The following is a 20,524-nucleotide window of genomic DNA, read 5'->3' as shown; positions in this document are numbered from 1 at the left end:
TCAGAGCGTATTATGATTGATATCATTTAATTCTGTAGCTCATTTCATCAATAAAGACTCTGTGACATAGTTTAAAGCACAAAGAGAAAGTAGTTGGCATTTTAGCCAACAATATATGACCATGGTTCAAGAATAATCTGTGTTAAACGTTAGTGGGAGAGGAAAAAATGAAGAATAGTGATTAATGTCAATGGAGAGGATTTTTTGTTTAAATGTGAACTCCAAAAAAAAAAAAAAAACCCCAAAACATATTACCATAGTGGCAGGCCTATACAGTGCTAGGGACGACGTGGACTGCATTGGCAGCACGAAGCGGAACTTTGCTGTCGACCAACATTTTTTTCCAGCGGACAAACCCGGAAGTCGTTTGTTAGTCTCCATCCGGCTGAACGCATTTCCGACAACTGTAACTCTCCTGTCTGATGAATAAAGGTGAGCTCCTGGATGCTGGCATTAAATATGAGACGTGTGCATCGTTGGCTTAGACTTGAGCGACTTTGGTTCCGTGCGTTGTTTCTTTCTCATGAGTGTTTGTGACTGTAGCGCTTCATTGTTTACATCCGGCTGGATGCTGTGCTGCTGATAAACACGTGGGCAGACAGGAGGACGCATGCTAACAGGGACCTTCAGTTAGTATGTGGACATAACTGGTTATGTTCACTGCCCAGCGACAGTTTGCGACCTTTTCTGTGTTTAGGACTGGTCTATTTGTGTATCGGGTCGCTTGTTGTGGAGCTGAATTGCACCTGTCTTCCTGCTAACTAGTTAGCATTCAGCTAACCCCAGGCTAATGCTTTTTTCTGCTGTTGTTTGTGATTGAGGTGAAATAGTTTGTCCCGTTGTTTGCTTCGGACCATATTCTGTCACTGTCTGCTTCCCTGAACAACCAAACAACAGTCTAATCACTGACTTCATCCACCTCTCCCCTTCCTGTTGCTCACCTGAGATCGCCCCCTTCTAAAGAAATAATCATAAATAAACTGCACATTATCCAAGATCCATTCATTAATATGCACTGTAAGGATAATATAAAACTCAAACTACCACTTTTGCACAATCACCCAGTGAGTGTTTGGTATTGCTGCATGATTATTATTGTTGTGTTAATGTGTAAGTTGAGAATGAATGGGTTTAGAGGTATGTATAAATTTCATTATTTAGGTAGATCGATAGAAAGATAGTAATTTTTCAAACAACACACAAATTAAACTAATTGATATAGACCTTTAGATTTGTTTTGAATTTTGACCAATGTTTCTACTGAATGGAAGATTCTACGTCATAGATATTATTCTCTGATGAACAACTGCAATGGTGTCACTCTCTCTTAATTACATCAGATGTATTTTTTTTTGGCAGTTTTCTGTACTGCAGTTTATTACTCAGTACTTAACAGTGTGTGATCATAGTTATGGTGCTAACAGTTTGGGAGATGTGATGACAGGTTCGAGTCCAGCCTGTACACACTGACACATTTCAGTGCAGGGCTATAATTAGGCAGATTAAGTGAAAACATCTGTGTTTGTGGTCTGTGTATCTAGTGGAGCTTCAAATACAGTATCTTACATTCCACCACTGTAAGACCCAATAAAGTATTTGTCAGGCCCAGGGCCCCATGCACTGCTAAACTTAAAAACTGTCACTCTCTCTCACCAGCCCTTAGGACTCTTCTTTCTCTCCCCTTAATCCCCAGCGGGCAGCTTGTGACTGTCTAGCGTGGCATTTCTGCGGTGTGTGCAGTCTGAGAGCCAATCATCTCCAACCATCATGGCACAGACACGCAGGACTGGACAGAGCAATGGGCCGGTGCTAGTTCTCTGTCCAGTGTGTGTGTCTGAGAGTGAGAGTTTCAGAGATTGAGAAAATTAGTAACCCAGTGTGTTTTACAGACTGTAGTAAGTAGATAATTCTAGTTTCTAACAATCATTCAAAGTAGACCAAAGGTCATTTCATATTGTGTGTTGAAATCAATATCTGGCAGGTGATAAGCCTGGATCTAAGCTGTATTTTAACACCAAAGCTCTGATGAAACGGTCTACAAGTAAGGAAAAAATGAGTGCAGCTAAACCATGTTCTCTCTCAGCTTTGTTAACAAGTCCTTATGGATTTCAGAACTGAAAGTCTGTGCCCTTCTTGTAATTGATGCTGGCCTGTATCCACTTATTCTTCAGTGCTGTAGGTGGTAGTTTCACTGCAGGGCAGCAACTAACAATTGATTTTGTTATTGATTAATCTGCTGATCATTTTCTCAATGGTTGAGTTGTTTTGTGTATAAAATAATGAAAAATGCCCATCATGGATTTCCAGAGCCAAAGGTGTTGTAATGAATTGATTATTAAAGCATATCAGGTTTCAGCCAGGCGTGACTGATCTACATTAGAAACATTAGGACAGTTTTAACATTTAACATAGGCAGACTTTCACAGCTGTTAATAGATTGGTACATTTTACCCAATAACCTAACTGATATTGGAATAGATTTCAGGACAAAAAACATCATCTCTCTTTAGATTTGTTCATGATCTTGTGGCAGACTTTTAGAAACTTGGGGGTTGGCTATAGCAGAACAGAAAACTGCAAGATTTAGATGAAAAATGTATCAGCCCTCAGCAGGTGGTCATAAATCAAATACCATGTACAGAGAGGAGGGGTTGGGTGCTCACAGAGCTGTCACTTCTGATTGGTTGAATGTAAACGTCATCACGTTCAAGTATTAGTATAACAAACACTGTGTGTAAACAATATAGTCACACTGGTTTAGAGAGAGAACGGGGACTTCAGCGAGGTGACCATGGACTAGTTTGGTGATTTTGTTGCTTGCGTGATTAATGGGCATTGTGGTCATTGACATGACGCTCTTGGCTCAGCTGTGTGTGTGTGTGAGTGTGAGTGTGGAGTTCAGTCCTGGTCATGTAAATAGGGACCGACAGAGAAAAACACACTCAAAGTGGAACTGATCACATCTGTCTTTAAATTTGCACTGTGTTAAGTTTATGGGAATTGCAGTGAATTGATTACTACAACTTATATTTGTTTTTGTCTGTTTTTTTCTTTTTCTGTACCTACAGTTAGTTTCAGCCACTGAAGTCAGTTTCTCCCCAGGCCTGAGTGTTTATATACGCGTGTGCTGGGCAGGTCTGTTCATGTGTGTATTGAGGGTGTCTTAGCGTGATGTACTCTACCTATGAAGGCCGTGAAGAGCTGGAGGATGATCTTTACCAAGAGGATGCAGGAAGCTCTGAGGGGTCAGAGGTCAACAGCGAACTGGAGTTCCAGCTGTATAGCCAACTCCACTACTCCTCTAATGCTGGGGAGCTGGAGGAGCAGGAGGGCAGAGAAGAGAACACTGAGGGCCAGAACAACCACAAGCTGGGGGTGACTGAGAAGACTGCCGACTGTAACGGAATAGTGGAGCACATCAGGGAAAGTGGGCCCTCGTCCCCTACTACGAGCAACCTACAAAAACAGCTGAAGAAGAAGGGACAGAAACGAGATAAGAAGAAGAAGAAAGGTCTGAAGTTGTCATCATCACTTTTTGAGGAGGTTATTGTAATTGATTCTGGGCCCGACGTCATCACTATCTCAGAGGACGACACTGCAGACAGTGAAGGAGTCTGCAGCCTAAAGAGTCGACGGTTACACTCCACCCCGGCACAACAGGTAGAGGAGAGAGTGAGACGCCATATGTGTGAGTGCTCTGAAAAATAAATGCTGAACTGTAACCATGCTTTTATGCAGTATGTACTGCTACAAATCAATGAAGAACAAGGATTCTATATGAGCTCTGGTTCTAACTTGGGAGCAGTTGTAAATTAGTAAGAGCCAGGACCATTTTTAATGTCTGTTCTTGAAAAAACCTGTGAGTAAAATTGGTGAATCAAACATCCCTCATGTGCACACTGCACACAGCAGTGAAGCTAAGGAGGTGAGCATTACACACTCTCTAAATTACTTTTTGGAACTGATGACAGCTAATATGACAGCTGTTATAGTGAAGAGCAATAAAATCTTTGTTTAAAAAAGCTAATAGGAATAACTTATCAGCATCTCCCATCCACCTCTGATTTTACTTACTGATTAGCAAACTGATCACCTTAGTTAGGTACATATCCCAAATTTTGGCAAATCCTTGTAGATGTTCTGGTTGAGATAGTAGATCCCCTCTTCTTTCTGCCAGCCTTACCTGGCTAACAATGAATCCACACCAACAGTACAGTCCGGGGGGGGGGGGGGATTGATGAATTATTGTGACTGTTTCCTGTGTTTTATATTCTTAAGTTTCATTCAAACCAGAGTACTCAGAGAAAACCCACGCAAGCATGGGGAGAATATGCACACAGAAAGGCCCCTGCTGGGTTTTGAACCAGAACCTTCTTGTTGTGAGGCAACATTGTAAACCACCAAACCACCATGCTGCTGGGCACTATTTCATTCACTACTTCATTATTTTAAATAATGGAAAGTCTTCTCCTCTACTTCTGTACTGCAAAGAACAGTCAAACATATTTGAACTTTGAGAGAAATTTGAGAAAAAAGAAAGTTTCTCATAATTTTGTTCCTCAGCAGGGAAGTTCTATTCTAGGGAAACCCAGAATGGGTTGGTGGTTTTGTTGGGCATAAAATAGTGCAACAGAAAGCTTTGTATTAACATCTACAATATGGTTGTTTGGTCATCAAGGGAAACCGCACAAAGAAGAGGGGTCTTGATGTGCCAGTGATCGTGGACACCAGCAGCTCAGAATCAGATTCAAAAAAGTCGAAATCCAAATCGGAGTCCGATTGTTCTGACTCGTCTGATTCAGATGGTCTGGAGAACTGGATGATCCTGGGTCGAGGGAAGCAGGATGGAGACCAGTGCATCTCACTCAATCTGGAGGCACATTCTGACAGCAGTGCAGGTTAGTCTTTGTTTATGTTTGTGTACTGTTTGTACTGGGTGTGTTGTGCATTGTTCAAAGCTTTATGATGTGGTTTATGCATTTGAATGTATGTGTGGCCAGGAGAATAGAAGCTGTGAGTAATTCTGTCTGGACTAGCTCATTCAGAACACTTAGCCTACCTGCAGCACATTGATAAGGTGCAGGCACAGCCATGGTCTACACTGCTAACAGTCTGTGTGTGTGTGCATATTGTATGTACATTTGCAGCTTCTGTTTCTGCATGTTTATGAATTTGTAGGTTCTTAGCATTCCTGGCACTGTCTGCCCAGTTGCTCTCTTCTCTGATGCATCTTTAAGTATGTCTGTGTGCATTATGTATTGATATGCGCATGCAGGCTTATGCAAGTGTGAATATTTGTGCTTATAAAATATTCCAGTTCTAATCAGCATGCATGTGTACATACACATGCATACCAAAAGTCATAACACTAATGCCATAAACAAACAAACAGAGACAACAGCACAGGAGGCGAGGAAGAGGTCGGGAGAGATGGGAGTAATCAAAAAATGAATAAAAATGTTCCTTGCAAATCTCTTCAGATCTACACATTATCTTAACCTGCAGCCTCAGCAACCTCTCCAGCTCCTCACTGGCTCCCCCCTCCTTCTCTCTCCTACCTAACGCTCACCCATCTCATTCTTTTATCCTATTTTCTCACTATTGTGCTCTCTCTCTCTTTCTCCCACTCTCTCTTTCTGTGTGTCTCTCTCACCATTTCTTCCTCTCATTTGAATTTCCCTGGTCTGATGTTTCTGCAAGAATGCTCACTGCCTCCTCTACACACAACTGGGGTAAAGGAGGGGGTCTGGAGCTGGTGGGAAGGCTTGAGGTTTTGGCCTTGTTTGGGAGAAAAGGAGGGTTTTAGGTCTCTGTCTTTCGTGCCCCCTCTCTCTCTCTCGTCTGGCTTCTCTCTGTGATCTTTGGAGCTTGACCTCATGTCTGCACATGGGGGGCCATGGGTGTGGTGTTGAAGGGGTCTTAAAGTAGCAGAGATGGGGGAGGGTTGTGTCAAAAAAGGAAATGGAGGCAAAGAAATTTTAGGGACAAGCATCAATGGTCTTGTGCAATTTATAGTTGACACTAACTCTAAGGGGTTTAGGATATGTTGTGTGTTCACATTGGAAAACATAATTTCTTATAATCCAGTGGAAAGACCAAAACCAACAATATGAATTTATCTCAGCAATAATTGTCTATGAAGCCAAAGTGTGATACAGCTTATTCTTCTGTTATAGAGCTCGACTCCTGTCCAAAATCTATTAAAATACTGCAGAAAGCCACAGTGTGCATGGATACTGTAGTTTATTTTGATTGTCTGCTGATGTAAATACTAGAACACCAACAAGAGTTAAGTTGTTGGAGGGGTAAGGCGAAAGCGACCGTCATTTAGAACACAAGACGAAATAAGCAAAATGGACTGTGGCAAAAATAATTATGTCTTTCTCAGTTACATTGTTTTTAATGTGGTTTGGTGACGAAATTGGAATTGAAGTCAAAATTCGATTAATTGCACTGACCTAGTGTGTATTCAGCAGGAATAAATGGGCTTGCGGCTTTTGGTCGTTTCATGGCATTTGTTAATGATATGAAAAAAACAGAAAATGTAACATGGGGTCTCCAGCCATGCTTCATAGCAGAGATGGTTCCACCTTGCCTGAAACAAAGATGACCTCTGCTTACGTCAAAAGTTCAAGACACTAATCAACAACTAAATGAACCAAACTGGGACCCAGCTTTGTCTGTCCTGCTGGAGTAGGTGTTATACTGTTTGGAAGAGAGTGTGCTGACTTCTTTCCTTCATGAAATTAGTTTCACATGCTTTCTTATTTCCAAAGCAATAAGGCGAGAAGGCCGATTTTAGGTTCCTAAGATGTGACTAGTTACATTGCTATGACTACAATACCCGTTACACCCTTAGCTCGGGAGTGCGGGATCCTCTGCTCAGTGTTGATTCGTGTAGACTGGGTGCCTGGCTTGTGTTGTCACATTTTTGTGTTTATGTGTGCCAGTAACAGGTTTGCACAGCAGTGACTAATAGTATTTGTACGCCTAAACACAATCTCAGCCTCACCATCAAATCCCATTCACTACACTTAGTCTCCCCCTCTTCTACACCTGCAGAAATTCAATCCTTTCATCCTCCTTCTTGTTCTCTCTCACACATGCATCATCTTCTTTCCCAAACTATTCTAACCTAATCTTTTCTCACTCAGTCACATAAGGTTTTTATCATGTACATGGACACATGGAGACGCATACACAGCCATGCGCAGCCCAAGTGGCTATCTGTCACCTGGGCGTAAGGGGCAGCTGTTCGTGGGTAGATCTGTAGGAGCACTGGATAAGATAGAAGAGAAAAGGGGGGATGAGCGAGGGCCGTCTGCTTGTCCGGTAGCCATGCAGCAGCAACCAGACGGAACAAGAGAGAAAAAGCTGGGCTTCCCAAAATCCAGCTCAGTGCCTTTCCCACCCAGAGTGTGCGTGTACATGCCTGTGAATGAATCCTGGGTGGAGGCGGGGTGTGCTGAAGCTAAACATGAATCGTAAGTGGTTAAACTTCGCTCAGTGGTCACACTTTTTTTCTCTCTGTTGCTCCCCCCAGTTTTTTTTTTTTTTGTCCCCTTGGTCTTGGTCAGTGCACAGCAAACTTTGTTTGAGGCTTAGAGAGTCAGCTCACTATCGGGGTGGCCGATCACATCAGAGTGTATCTGAGTGTGTGTTTTTCACTGAAAGTCTTGGTAAATTACAGTGATGGGAGTGTGTTCGTGTGTTTGTACCCAAACGTTAGCTCTCTCTATCTCACACAGGAGGAAGGTAAAGCTCTTCTCTTCTCTTCTCTTCTCTTCTCTTCTCTCTTCTCTTCTCTTCTCTTCTCTTCTCTTCTCTTCTCTTCTCTTCTCTTCTCTTCTCCTTCTCCTCTTCTCTCTCCTCGTCTCTTCTCTTCTCTTCTCTTCTCTTCTCTTTCTTCTCTCCCTTCTCTTCTCTTCTCTATCGCTTCTCCTCTCCGCTCCTCTCCTCTCCTCTCCTCTCCTCTCCTCTCCTCTCCTGATCCTCCTCCCTATCCTCTCCTCGCCTCTCCTCTCCTCTCCTCTCCCTCCTCTCCTCTCCTCTCCCTCTCCTCTCCTCTCCTCTCCTCTCCTCCTCCTCCTTCTCTCCTCTCCTCTCCTCTCCTCCTCCTCTCTTCTCCTCTTTACAATTGTCTTTCTGCTGTATTTCATATTCCTGACATGCTGTGCATTTTGTTTAGACCTAACAAAATGTTTTTGTGGTGTCACATTAAAAACTGTGGTACTCTGTACCTTCATGTGCGTGTGAATGGCTGATGCCACTTTCCGCCTGAAGCTTTTCCTACAGCTCTTTAATCTCTGAGACCTCAGCTGGCCTTCATATTTATATTTTATATTTACAAGTGTGTATCACTGTAGCTCACGTGCCAGTTTATAGTACGAACATATATGGATTTAGTTGGCTTCTCTATGTGTTTGTAGCTCTCGTTATGAGTGCGAGTGTGTGTTCATGTTCAGGGCATTGGGATTGTAAAATGAGATTACAATGGCATGCTGGGTACCACACTAGGTGTGCGTGTGTGTTGTGTGGGTGGGTGGGCAGGCGCTGCAGAAGGGAGGCATGGATAGGATCAGCTCTTATCTTGGCTGCCCAGTGCCACACGAGGTGTAACGCCACACCCACACTACCACACAGTGTGTTTGAACAGGCACACACACACACACACAGACACACACACACAAACCATGAAATTGCTGTGCCATAGTTTGACTTGTATTATCCAGTTTTATAGAGGATATGCAAATTAGGTGAGACTACTGTGGAGGCCTGATATTAGAGCACGCAAAATAAATTGTCGAAATTCAGCTGAAGCTCGATGCTTTCATTTTTAAAAAAGCTTTTGATTGAACAATCATTTGACTCCAGCGACCAGAGAAATGTAATGACGACCATAATCTGGGAAATGAAACAGCGGTTTATTCACAATATGAAAAATCCTGTCTGTAAGTGGTTTTATTTAGTGGCAGCACTGGTCAGGGTTCTTATCATTCCCTTTGCGTGTTCTCCGTGGATCAACATCTTTCATTTGTCTAAACATTCAACATTTGATCCATGTGAGATTATTTGCTTATTGAAAAGATCTATTGTGGTCAGATATGTAATTTTTTTTGACATACTTATCGATAGGTATGATGTAGCTGCTTTGATTTTGTATTTATTATACAGAATGTAAGTGCAAGATGACGCACCCATTGTTCCTGTGAACTCACCTTCACTGTTATAGAACTAAAATTATTGACAGCTGTGAAGGAAGTTTCAGTAAATTGCCGTTTCACTTTTCATTGTTTCTCTCTTGTTCCTGTCAGAGCTGAATCGATCCACTGTCAGTTCAGATGTTAAATCCTTCTTTCTGTTAGCTTGTTGTCCCAGTGTTTACCTACAAAACTGAGGACAACTGGTCATTTACACAACAGAAGAACAACAGGCAGGAGAAGTTCAGATCAAATCAGAACCAGAATGAAGCATCACTTAGGTTTATATTAAAATAATCTTTGTGGAAAGATGGCCATTGGGACTCGGTATCAGTCAAAGGGAAAGAGAGAAGAGAGAGTGTAAGCTAAAGTGGATGAGACAGGCCTTGAAAAGGATCGGCTACGGTTTTGCTGGCGGTCAGGGCAGGTTTGCCTCCAGGGTAAGATCTCAGAGTGGCTCTAACAGCTGGATCCTTGTCTGCACATACTGACATCCAGCGCTGTCTGTCAGTCCTGTCTGTGTGCAACTGATCGTTTTTACAGTCAAACCCTCTCATATACTGCTTAACCTGGTGTGGCTCTATACAAAACTCTCGATCCAGTTTCTGTTTCATGTATTTTTTTTTTTTTTTTTTTGAGTTAAAAGAAACAGTCTGTTTTGAGCCATTTCAGTACAGACAGTTTAGTTCGAAGCTGAATTCAATGAATTGATTCTGCAATAAGTTTGTGTAGACTGGATTTTTGTTATATTTTGTTTCATGGTTGTGCTCAAATGTGAAATTGAACGATAAATTTATTTTATATAAATGTATAAACACTAATTAAAGTACTAATATTGTATGAATTATTTATTGTGACTCTTCCTCTTTTTTTTTTGTGGTCATGTATCTATATTAGTTATTGCAGGCTATCTCATTTCAGCTGTGCTAAATGTCTAAGGCTTCCTTTGTTCTGATATGTAGTGTTTATTTATACCACATTTATCTGCATCTGAAAGACACAAGCCATCCTGTCTGAAAGTAATATTTGTGAAAATAATCTATGAAAATTTTTCTATTTTTTTTCTTGGAAACTTTGACTAAAAAACACCCTCTGACATCTGCGGTTGTGGCTGCAGGTGCTCATTTGTATTAATGTTCACTGTTTGTTGATCACACTGAGTGAGGCACAGCATTTGAATATAATCTAGCCGAGAAGATTTCGACTAAACTTACAGACACCCACACACACACACCACAGCCTCAGCTGTCTTGAAACCGACATCCTCCAGTCGATAAAGGACATTCAGATTTTGAATTTCAGATAGTTTAAATTGGTTTACACTAATAGTCAGTGATTTAGTACGATAGATGACGCATATGTTAGATATTTATTAGGGACTGAGACAGTGGAATATTTGTGTTGTCTTGTGGAAATGAGAGAGCATTTTGAGTGAAAGTGAAGGTGTGATGCGAGGTTAGATGGTGTGTGTGTGTGTGTTGGAGTGTGAAGGTGTGTGTATCTCAAGACAAAAGTGTGTATGTATGTCTGAGTGCCGGTGTCAGCCTCACCACGCCTGAGGTGAGCCCAATAACCGTGCCCTGGCCCACTGGAACGAAGTTTCACCGTCTTTAGTTCCGAATTGAGAAAGAATGTGACATTAAATGAATAGTTTTGAACGCGGCACTGTTTTTAGGTGGCGCTGGTGAATTGTGGTTTTTGATGTTTTTGATTTTAACTATCAAATCTTCTGACAAAGATTTCAGAATGAAAATCAGGTATGTCTTTTTGAAAGCGAAAGCGCACAACCTCTCATTTGCAGTAACTGCAGCCTGGAGGAAGAAGTAATAAACTGGAGACCAGAGGGTCCCTACTGTAGTATAAATGTGTGTGCGTGTGTGTGTGTGTGTGTGTGTGTGTGTGTGTGTGTGTGTGTGTGTGTGGAGGGGTGGGGGTATAGAATAGGGAATCCCTGTCTACTTTAACCTTTATTTAACCAGGATATCCCACTGAGAGCAAGAATCTCTTTTCTAAGGAGACCTGAAGCAGACATTGTGCCCTGAAGCTACAGGATAAGAGATCTGGACAACTCCACACACACTAAACACACACTCATGTAAGATTAAATAAAACTTCTAAGCCTCAACACCTCAATGCCACGTTGTATGCTCTGGTGGATGGAGCATGTGAGTCTATGTGTGTTTAATTGTCATATTGTCATGTGGCTTTCTGTTTGTGCTGATTTAAGTTGCCTTAGACAAAAAATCCCACTTTTTTTCCCCTCTCCCTTCTGCAATTTGCCACCCATCTGTTCCTTCACGACCTGAAGAGGAGGATGCGAGGGAAGGGCAGAAAGGAGAGTAGCGGAAGGAAAAAAAATGTCAATTACAATTACCAATAATAATCATCATAATTAAGCAATCACTTAATAGGAAATCAAATTATTGTGGGGCTGACAGTGGGACAGAGGGAGGTCACATGGGACTGTATTAATTTCTGTTCTTTTATTTGGCCAGAAAACTTTCCCCTTATTGTCTTTCCTTAGTTTTTGGGCAGGGAGGGGTCGTTCGGAGGGCTTTATTAACTGGTAGCCTAGGGTGGTGATATTTTTTTGGGGGGGGTGGAGGAGTTGAGGGGAAGGCGTTGGAGAGTTGTGTATTAATATTAATACATTTTTTTGGATGAGGGGTGGGGTGGGCAAGGCGAAGGGGGGAAACAAAGGCAGTCATGGATCCACAAAATCACCCCTTCTCCACTCACCTCATTCTTCTCCCCCTAGTCCTCACACATTCCGCCTCCCCTCTCTTCTTCTGTGAGCACTGGCACTAGCGGCAGTGAGAGCTGTTTTGGAGTCAGAAGTTCAGTTTAACAGTCAAAAGGATAAGCGGGAGAACCCCAAACACACAAATACACATATTTAGGGTTAGTACACTTGCTCTGGTATGCAAAGGGTTGCCTAATAATAGCTAGGCAATGTTTTTCACAAAGTCCCAGAGGGCGTGTGTATGCGTGTGTGTGTGATTCTTGGCAGTGTACCACAGACACACAAGTGTGCCTGTTTAGCAGTTTCCTCTCCAGAGGCTCCTGGCAGTGTGTATGTGGCCATTCCAAGGCTTCTCCCCATGTCTCTTAATTAAGGCTCTCGTCAGACAGAGACCAGCTGGGCCTGGTCTGGCCGAGCTGGCACTCTCCACACTTGTCCTCCTTTCTCTTTCTCTCACTCGCTCACCTTCTTTTCATGTTTTCTCTTATGTATTGGTTTCTTTGCACTTTTTTTTTTCTTTATTGCAATCTAATTTGCCCACAGTAATATTCTGTTATCTTCATTGCTGTATATCATTGAGGGCACTTTGTGTCTTTATGACATGTGCAAGCTTAACTGGTTGACCTTTCTGTTGCACGTGCCTTCAATAAAGCACTAATTAGGAGTCATATTAGGATCTGTGAGGCTGTCAGATATTAGCCCCTTAAATACCAGGATTTAGATGTTTGGTGGAATGTGCTAAATCCTCAAGCAATTGTCATTGGAGGTAAATGCCAGCTCACACAGTCAAACAGCAGAAGGGAAGAAAGAACTATAAAAGAAAATGGCTTTTGTCTAAAAGAAGATTCTGTATCTTCAAAAAAGATGTAATTAGTGATACTGTTAGTTGTTGTAAGAATCAGATTGATCAGGATTTGGCCATGTCAAAATATTTTCAGTCTGTTCTCTACTGATACTGATCTTATTTCTGGGTATTAACATTGGATGTGTTACTGAAAATAGAAAGTGTTATTAATGTTGCATCCTTGGCCGCATACTTAATAGACTAAAACATACATAGAAGTTAAGATGTACCAAACTCAAATAAAAAAAAAGTTTCCTGTAGTACTAAGTGGATGGTAAATTATTGACTTGATCTCCTTCAGATTTCTCCATCCAGGAGAACATTGATGTGTGTTTATACCCACAAGCCACTTTTCAGTGCCAGCCTTTCTCCATCCATCCCATCTCTTTACTCCTCCACTCCCATTTCCAACCATCCTTCCTTGTAACGTGACCAAGCAATGGTTACGTGGCTGTTGCTATGCCGGGCTCGCAATGTCAGAATTCCTGCTATAGGCTTGCCTGTGCTAATCCAGCTTGTAACTTGTAACACAGTGAAACCTGCGTCCTTATTCATCCACCAGTGAGGCTTGATGAGTCTGAATGTGGTAAATTTCCTAGGTAGGAGAAATGGCCCCACACGGGTATGGCTAGCTCTTCTTGCACATCAGTGTACCCAGTTTATAACATTGTGTGTCTGTGAATGAAGTTTAAGTCTTTGCTTGGGCACGTGTTTCTGCGTGCACACATGCCTGTGCATTAACACACCTAGGCTGCCCCTTTATCCGAGGGATTATGGTTAAATGGAATGCTGAGATACTGGCGGCGAGCGGCCGATAAAGCTGAAGTCAGCGCTGGGAGAGAAAATTAATTATTGAGGATAAAATCAGAGCAAAGGAGATAGTTACCAGCTCGTTGGGGAGTTTAGTCATTGATATTTTGGAGCACGGGCTGGAAGACAACACACAGAGTTCATCACACTCTTTAACGTGAGACTGGTTTTGTGTGTATGTGTGTGTGAGAGCATGTGCATGCAGGGCTTTGGAAACTTTTGAAGGCCTCAGTTTCACCTGCAAAGCATTTGGGTTTTACGTGACTTAACTGGTTGACATGCTGGTTTTTCTATTCACTTTACAACACACAGCTGTTTTTCTACAAGTCATGTGTCTGTCATCCAGCCAAATTTATTCCTTAAACATTTTTATTATTCTGACACGTTTTTCTTTAGTCTGAATATGATGTATAAACATGTCACACCAGAACTGAATTAGAATTTTTAGTGACATTGATGTAAAATTTAGTTTAATAGCTACATTTATTATTTGATTCAACCAAAGTGAAATAATTCTAACAATTATGCAGGGTTGATCAAAGGTGAGATATTAAATGTCAGTGAATGAACAGTAGATTTGTGTGTACCGTACTTAAAGTAAAGTACTAGTTTCAGTCTAGAAGGTTTCTAGCCTTCAAGGATCCAGGCTTCAGTGGCTGATGTATTCATATTTTTTTTTGAAAATTGTAAGCCTACTGAATAAGTAAAGAAACAACCCAAAATATGGTGAAATTGAAAAGACTTTGGTTTAGGTACGGAGGATCTGTGTGAAATCTGCAGACAGGTTCATTGTGACAGTGTAAACTGAATCATTTTGGTTTGTTGCTATAATGCTGTGTGTTGATATTCATACAACGCCATGATTATTTTACATTTTGTGACACCTAAATTACTACCACCAATCCATCTTGAATGTTTACATTTTTCTTCTTCTCTGATTTTGCGTGTGATTTTTTTTTTTTTTTTTTTTTTTTTAAACCTTTGATCTGTTGTTTATCTCCTTTGGCCAGCACACATTTAAATTATTATAACAGTAGCTAGTGCCAGTAGATTTAACATAACTCTTTCAATTTCTAACTGCTATGCTTTTCACACCACAAATAATGAAAACAACTATCCACTGGGCTTGTGTGCTCTTACAGCTCACTATTTTTTGGCCATGAATGGGGAAAAGTCATGTAGCATGATAAAGTGCTAAATAATATTCCTGTTTTTAAACAGTCCTGACCTTAGAAGATTTTGAATATCTAGATAGATTTGTGTGGATGTGCTTGTATGTGTGATGTGTGATATGTGTGTGTGTGTGTGTGTGTGTGTGTGTGTGATGTGTGAGTGAGTGAGTGCAGGTGAACACATTTCTGTCCTCTCAGTGCAGACTGATCAATAGTAATTGGGTTGAGTGTCTCAGGCCTGTTTCTCTCCTTTGTACTGGGGCCTTTTGTAGGCTGACACAGGGCCAGAAGAGAAAAGGGGACAGGGGAGAGAGAAAAGCAAGAAAGAAAGGGGGGAGACAGAGAGAAAATGGAGGATGTTTGCAAGTCGACGAGCATGACCGACTCCTCAACCAAATCTCCGGATATTTATTCAGCATTACTCACTAATCTAAAGAAATCTTCCTCCCTTTCTGTCTCTCTTCTTTTCATTCACACTCCACTTTGGTGGGATGTGGTGTGTGTGTGTGTGTGTGCAGGTGATACTGTAGGATGATTTTGAAAGAGGTGTGATGAAACAGAGAGACACCTTGTTCAGATGTATTAACAGGCTTCTCATTTCTTCCTCACTTTCTCCCTCTTGCCTACAAACACAAGCAGACTGAGAATCTCTCGATTGTCCTCCTTTGTGCTTGTGTCTCTTTTATAACTTCCATAGAAGTGATGCTTGCTGAGTGCAGTCAGCAAGCTCCAGTGGTATTAGCAGGGAGGCTCTAGGCATAAACTCTAAGGTATATTAAAGCAACGGCCCTGTTGTTCATATAAACACACCAATTCAATTTAGCCTGCCCCACGGGGAATGGGATTTCAGCAGCTATTGGGGGGGGGGAGGTGGGATAGTGAGTGTTGGATGAGGTAAGACGAGAAGAGGAGGTGGCATGAAGGCATCTTGGGCAGTAGAGGAGGTAAGGAGGGTGGTGGTGGTGGGGGGGGGGGTTGGGGACAGCAGAGCAGGGGAGGTTGAGCAGAGATGGGGAGACTGGCATATGGGAGTGGCATGGTGGCTAAAAGCAGGAATTGATTATAGCTGTTGCATTAACTACCATGATGTAAGCACGTCTGTGTGCGTGTGTGCATCTGTGTGCACACATGCATGCAAGCACACACTCACAAAACTCTCACCCTGGTAGGCAGGGGTGCTGCCAGTATCTGTGTGCCGTTGCACGCTTGGACAGAGCGTTTGGTGGGAAACCCTACAGTTATATTATTCAATCCAAATTCAAATGGGCTTGTCAGGAAAGCTTCTGCTTTTTATTACCTGTCAGAAAAACCAGGGGATGGACGGAGTAGAGGGGAGCATATAAAATGACAGTAAATAAGACCCCCTATCTTTCTCTACTCTTCTCCTGCCATTCTGCCATTCCTCCCTGCACTTTTAGAGAGAGACACACACACACACACCGTGTAGAGATTTTGACAGCATCCTGTTGTTGGGCTCTATCCATAGTTTACCTTAACCAGGTTTTATCTGTCAATCAAATGCAGGAGGACCTAATTATTTTGTTCATCACTGAATAGGATCCCCAGCCAATAAAGAATCAGCTGAGCCAAGAACTGGATTTGATATTAAAGGAAAAGTCTGTCAGACAATTTATAGAAGTCGATTTGATTTCTGTAAATGAGGAATCATGGGAAATTGAGGTAATCAAAAAAGTGAGTGTGGGTGAAGGGCGGTGAGGAGGGGGCGGTAAAGGAGAGATGAGGGGGACTTCTTCAAGGATGAGGCAGAGTATGGTGTTTCCTCCTATTACTTACACACACACACTCACACACACACTGAACACCCAGACAGCCTCCTCCCATCTTGCGCCTTTCAGCCAGGCATAACCTCTGCCATCTGTCCACACCCTCCTCGTCTGCTCTTTCTTCCTTGCTTCCCTTTTCCTCTTCACCCTCATCCTGTGCTCGTCCTCTTCTCTCTCCAACCCCCCCCCCCGTTCATTTCCCCACCTTCACCCTCTCTGATGGCATTCACAGAAATGTAGTAGTAGTTACTGTTGTACTGTTGTACAAGAGTGTCAGTGTCAATGTATGCGACAAGAAGAAGAAGACAGTACCACAATCAGCCAAATTCTAAAACAATGCTTTTGTTTTGAAATTATGTGCCCATAATGCACCCTACATTTTTCTACATCCACAATAACACGTCAAAGATGGGTAATTGTCTTCCTACTACACATGCATCATGCACAGAAAAACAAGCCATACAAAAAAAAAAAAGAATTATGGCTGCATTACAGAACAAGCAGAGAGCATCTGGAAAATGCAAGTTATTGTCATCATGCTTCTTTTTCCTTCTCTTCTGGATTAAGTTCAAGAAAACTGTGAAATGGCAGCTACTGCCACCATCTGTTTGGTCACCGGTATAATAGTTTTTCTGCAAAGCTAAATTTTCGCCATACACATTTGGTAAGTTGGAAGTTTTAGATTTATGTACTACAGAAGCTGTTTAGTAGAAGCACCATTTTTGGAAGGAAAAACATCGTTTTAGTCTGGATGGACAAAAGAAACAGAACATGTGTTATGGATTTATTCAGCTAGATGTAGACATTGTCTCAGTTGTTTGAAGTGAGCATCATCAGTGTGAAGTTAATGGATGCTATTCTTAACACACCCAGTTAGTCATTTGAAGATAAAAGAATGACTCATTATAGCCCACACTTGACAGTTGAATTTAAGAAAGTATGTGACCAAAGGTAGAATTATTAATAACATATTCATTTTCTAAGTAAACTATCATGGTTACTTACATCTATGGTAATAGAAGTATTATTGTGGTGTTTAATGTATTTTTTTTTTTAAGAGTAGAGAGATTTGAACTGATAGGACAGATATTGGAAATATGCAACGTGAACTGATTTTCAGCTGGAGATGTTGCAGTTCATGGTCAGAGCTGTAAATCATTACTCTATTAGGGAATCTTATTATTTTTGGCATATGCTGTTTAAATTAATAATTTAAAGACAAGACTGTGTAGATTAATGAATTACAAAAATAATATTTAGTTACCACCCTTAATAGATGCCATTGTTTTGTTCCCATTCTCTCCTGAATTTACCACCCGCTTTCAACTTTGCCAGGTAGAAAGGACAGCTGGATGCATTTATAAACTGTATTTGAATGAAGCGATAAAAGAGCCATATTAGGAACTCCTCTTCTAATCCTCTATTGTTCTTTGTCTGTCCCCTGTCCCACAGAGGGGCTGCTCTAATTAAAGACTAATAATTGTATTGTTTTATAAAACCTTTAGAGACAGAGATTCTGCTCTTCAATCATTCACTCTCTCCAGTGTACCCTGCCCATCGAGGGCTATCTCTCTGGCAGAAGTCTAAAACACACTTTGACTGACTGTTTTGGGTGTGTGTGTGTCTGTGTGTGAGACCTGTGTGGCATACAGAAGAAGGAGGAAGGAAAAAGCTAAATCTAAATTAAAACTTTAAAGCACCATTATTTAATTACCCCAAAGGCTGTGGATTTGAAGGATTGAACAATGGCTGTGTGTGTGCGTGCTTGTGCATGTGTGCATGTGTGTGTATTTGCTAATGCTGCTGACCAGGATTATTTTGGTTTTTCAATTTGCCTTTTCTCTTATGTGTGTGTGTGTGTGTGTGTGTGTGTGTGTGTATGTATGCGTGTGTGTGACCACAATGTAACCCTTTATTGGTTGCCCTCTCCCATTGCCCCTCCTTCACCTCACATAAACACACACACACAGATGCATGCACGCTGAAGCGCCAGCAGATAAAAAGGCATAATAGTAAATTCCACTTAATGACAAATTTTTAATTTGGGGAACAGGGCCTGGTGAATGGAGCTTAATTACCAGGGCCAAAGATCCCTCGGAAAAATAACCCCCTCGACGTGCCCAACCTGCCCGATAATGGAGCGCTCCACAAAATGCCTCAGATTAACCAGCGCCGTTTATCTCCCCCCCACTACAACCCCCCTTTCTCTCTCTGTATAATAACAAAAATAACAATCATGAAAATTCTATCTGCCTCCCAGCCCCCATCACCCCACTTCTTTCCCCTGCTCTCCCGTCTTTCCACCCTCCCGCCCACTGCCTGGCTCACTCCCGCAGGAGGAAATTCATCAAAATGAAATTGAGGTTGCAACTCACTGGTTTTATTAAAATATATTTGCCCCTTGCAGATGTTGTCTGCTGGTGTTTTAATGTGGAAGACAAAAGGGGCACCCAAAATAATTTGATGGCTTTTATCAGCAATATTATATGTGTTGGTGTACAAGTATGAATTTAGCTATAAAATACAAACACTTGTTGACTGGTGGGGTATTCTTTATTTATATTTAAACCTGGACCTTTCATCCACATATTGAATGAAAGATTTAGTGCCACTGTTATAACAGTAAAATCATTCTTCTGTCAACTGTATCAGCTGTGCAATGTAAAAATTCCAAAGAAACTTGATCTGCTATTGCAGCGGCTTATTTTCAAGCCCATTTAGTTCATAAAATGTCAGAACATTGTGCTAATATCGAAGCTGATGTCATCACATTACTTGTTTTGTCCAACCAACACCCAATCCAACACCAAATAAAAGTATATTGAGTTGGTTTTACTCAAGCCAGCAAATTATCACAAGTTCGGAGCCTGAACTAGGTATCACTTGCCAATTTTTGTCACTTAAGAAAGGATGTAAATGATTAATTGGTCATCAAAAAGTTGTAAGGTAAATTAAGTCTTAGTATTTGGAAATTGATAAAAATGTTTTAAAAGGTTTTTCTTGTGACTATATTGATGATGTGTGTTCAGATAGTATCCATTTCATGAATGTAAACCTATTACTTAAAAAATATTATACGCAATTTAATTTTCAATTTGTCTACAAAATATAGATTTTGAAACTAATTGATCTAGGTAGTTTCATCTCTTGTTTTAAATCCCATTTTGTTCATTTCAATACCAATGCTTTAAAAAGTCACAATTTGGTTTCCCAAATCAGTTCCTATAACTCCCAGGTTCAAAGCTATTAAAATCAAGGCCCAAGACACTGATAATATTTCATACAGAGTCATCATTTGATTAATATAACTGTAAAACTGTAAGTTTTAATATTCAAGAAGCCTCCAAAGATATTGTACAGTTTTATTATCCTGCAATGTGCCATTGGCTCAAACCGTCCAAGCATGTTTGAGGGTTAATGAAATTAGCCTAAAACTTGGATGCATGATTGGTTAGACGAGACGAACTGGTCATGAGTCAGGATCATGTGTTTTAATAAGAACCATTCTGATTGTCGACAGATAGAGGGAGATAAATTTTGAGTTTGAATTGAAAATTTCCACTAAATAACCAGCTAACGGATATTAAAAAAAAGACACAATGACTACCAGTCTTCTGTCAAACCCACAGGCATGCACTGGCTTGGTTTGGGGAAAGTTGAACATTTTTGCGCCCCACGTGAGCACACATACACAAGCATTGCTCACATTTCTTGGCCTTCTCTGGTCCCTGTTGTTGTGTACCCTGATTGGACCATGCGGTTGCCATGCGGTTGCCAGGCCGCGCCCCTGCTGTGTGGTAATTGGTGTCTGTGGTGTTGCCACGTGGCGACGGCGCATTGACTGACAGGTTTGGCCACCTGCCCTGCCCTGGCTGCCAACATGGTGTAGAAGGGGGGGGTGAGGAGGAAGAGAGGCGGTGGCACAGGGTGGCAGGGGGGTGAACACTCGGCTTGTCAGGGGCGGTGGATTA

At 41.5% G+C, this 20,524-nt stretch overlaps 1 protein-coding gene across 1 annotated transcript in view; it reads left to right on the top strand.

Annotated features, from left to right (window-relative positions):
• The first annotated feature begins 336 nt into the window (after positions 1-336).
• zcchc7 (zinc finger, CCHC domain containing 7) overlaps positions 337-20,524 on the top strand; it is a 43,765-nt gene continuing 23,577 nt past the window's right edge. The window contains exons 1-3 of the mRNA XM_033325298.1: positions 337-431; positions 3,067-3,660; positions 4,679-4,898. Of these exons, the coding sequence (XP_033181189.1) occupies positions 3,172-3,660; positions 4,679-4,898 (709 nt within the window). The 5' untranslated portion in view covers positions 337-431; positions 3,067-3,171. The remainder of the gene's footprint in view (positions 432-3,066; positions 3,661-4,678; positions 4,899-20,524) is intronic.

The sequence above is a fragment of the Mastacembelus armatus genome, chromosome 1 (assembly GCF_900324485.2).
Source record: "Mastacembelus armatus chromosome 1, fMasArm1.2, whole genome shotgun sequence".
Classification (NCBI taxonomy): Eukaryota; Metazoa; Chordata; class Actinopteri; order Synbranchiformes; family Mastacembelidae; genus Mastacembelus; species Mastacembelus armatus.
The sequence above is the reverse complement of the archived record's forward strand: the minus strand, read 5'-3'. Positions and strand labels throughout refer to the sequence as shown.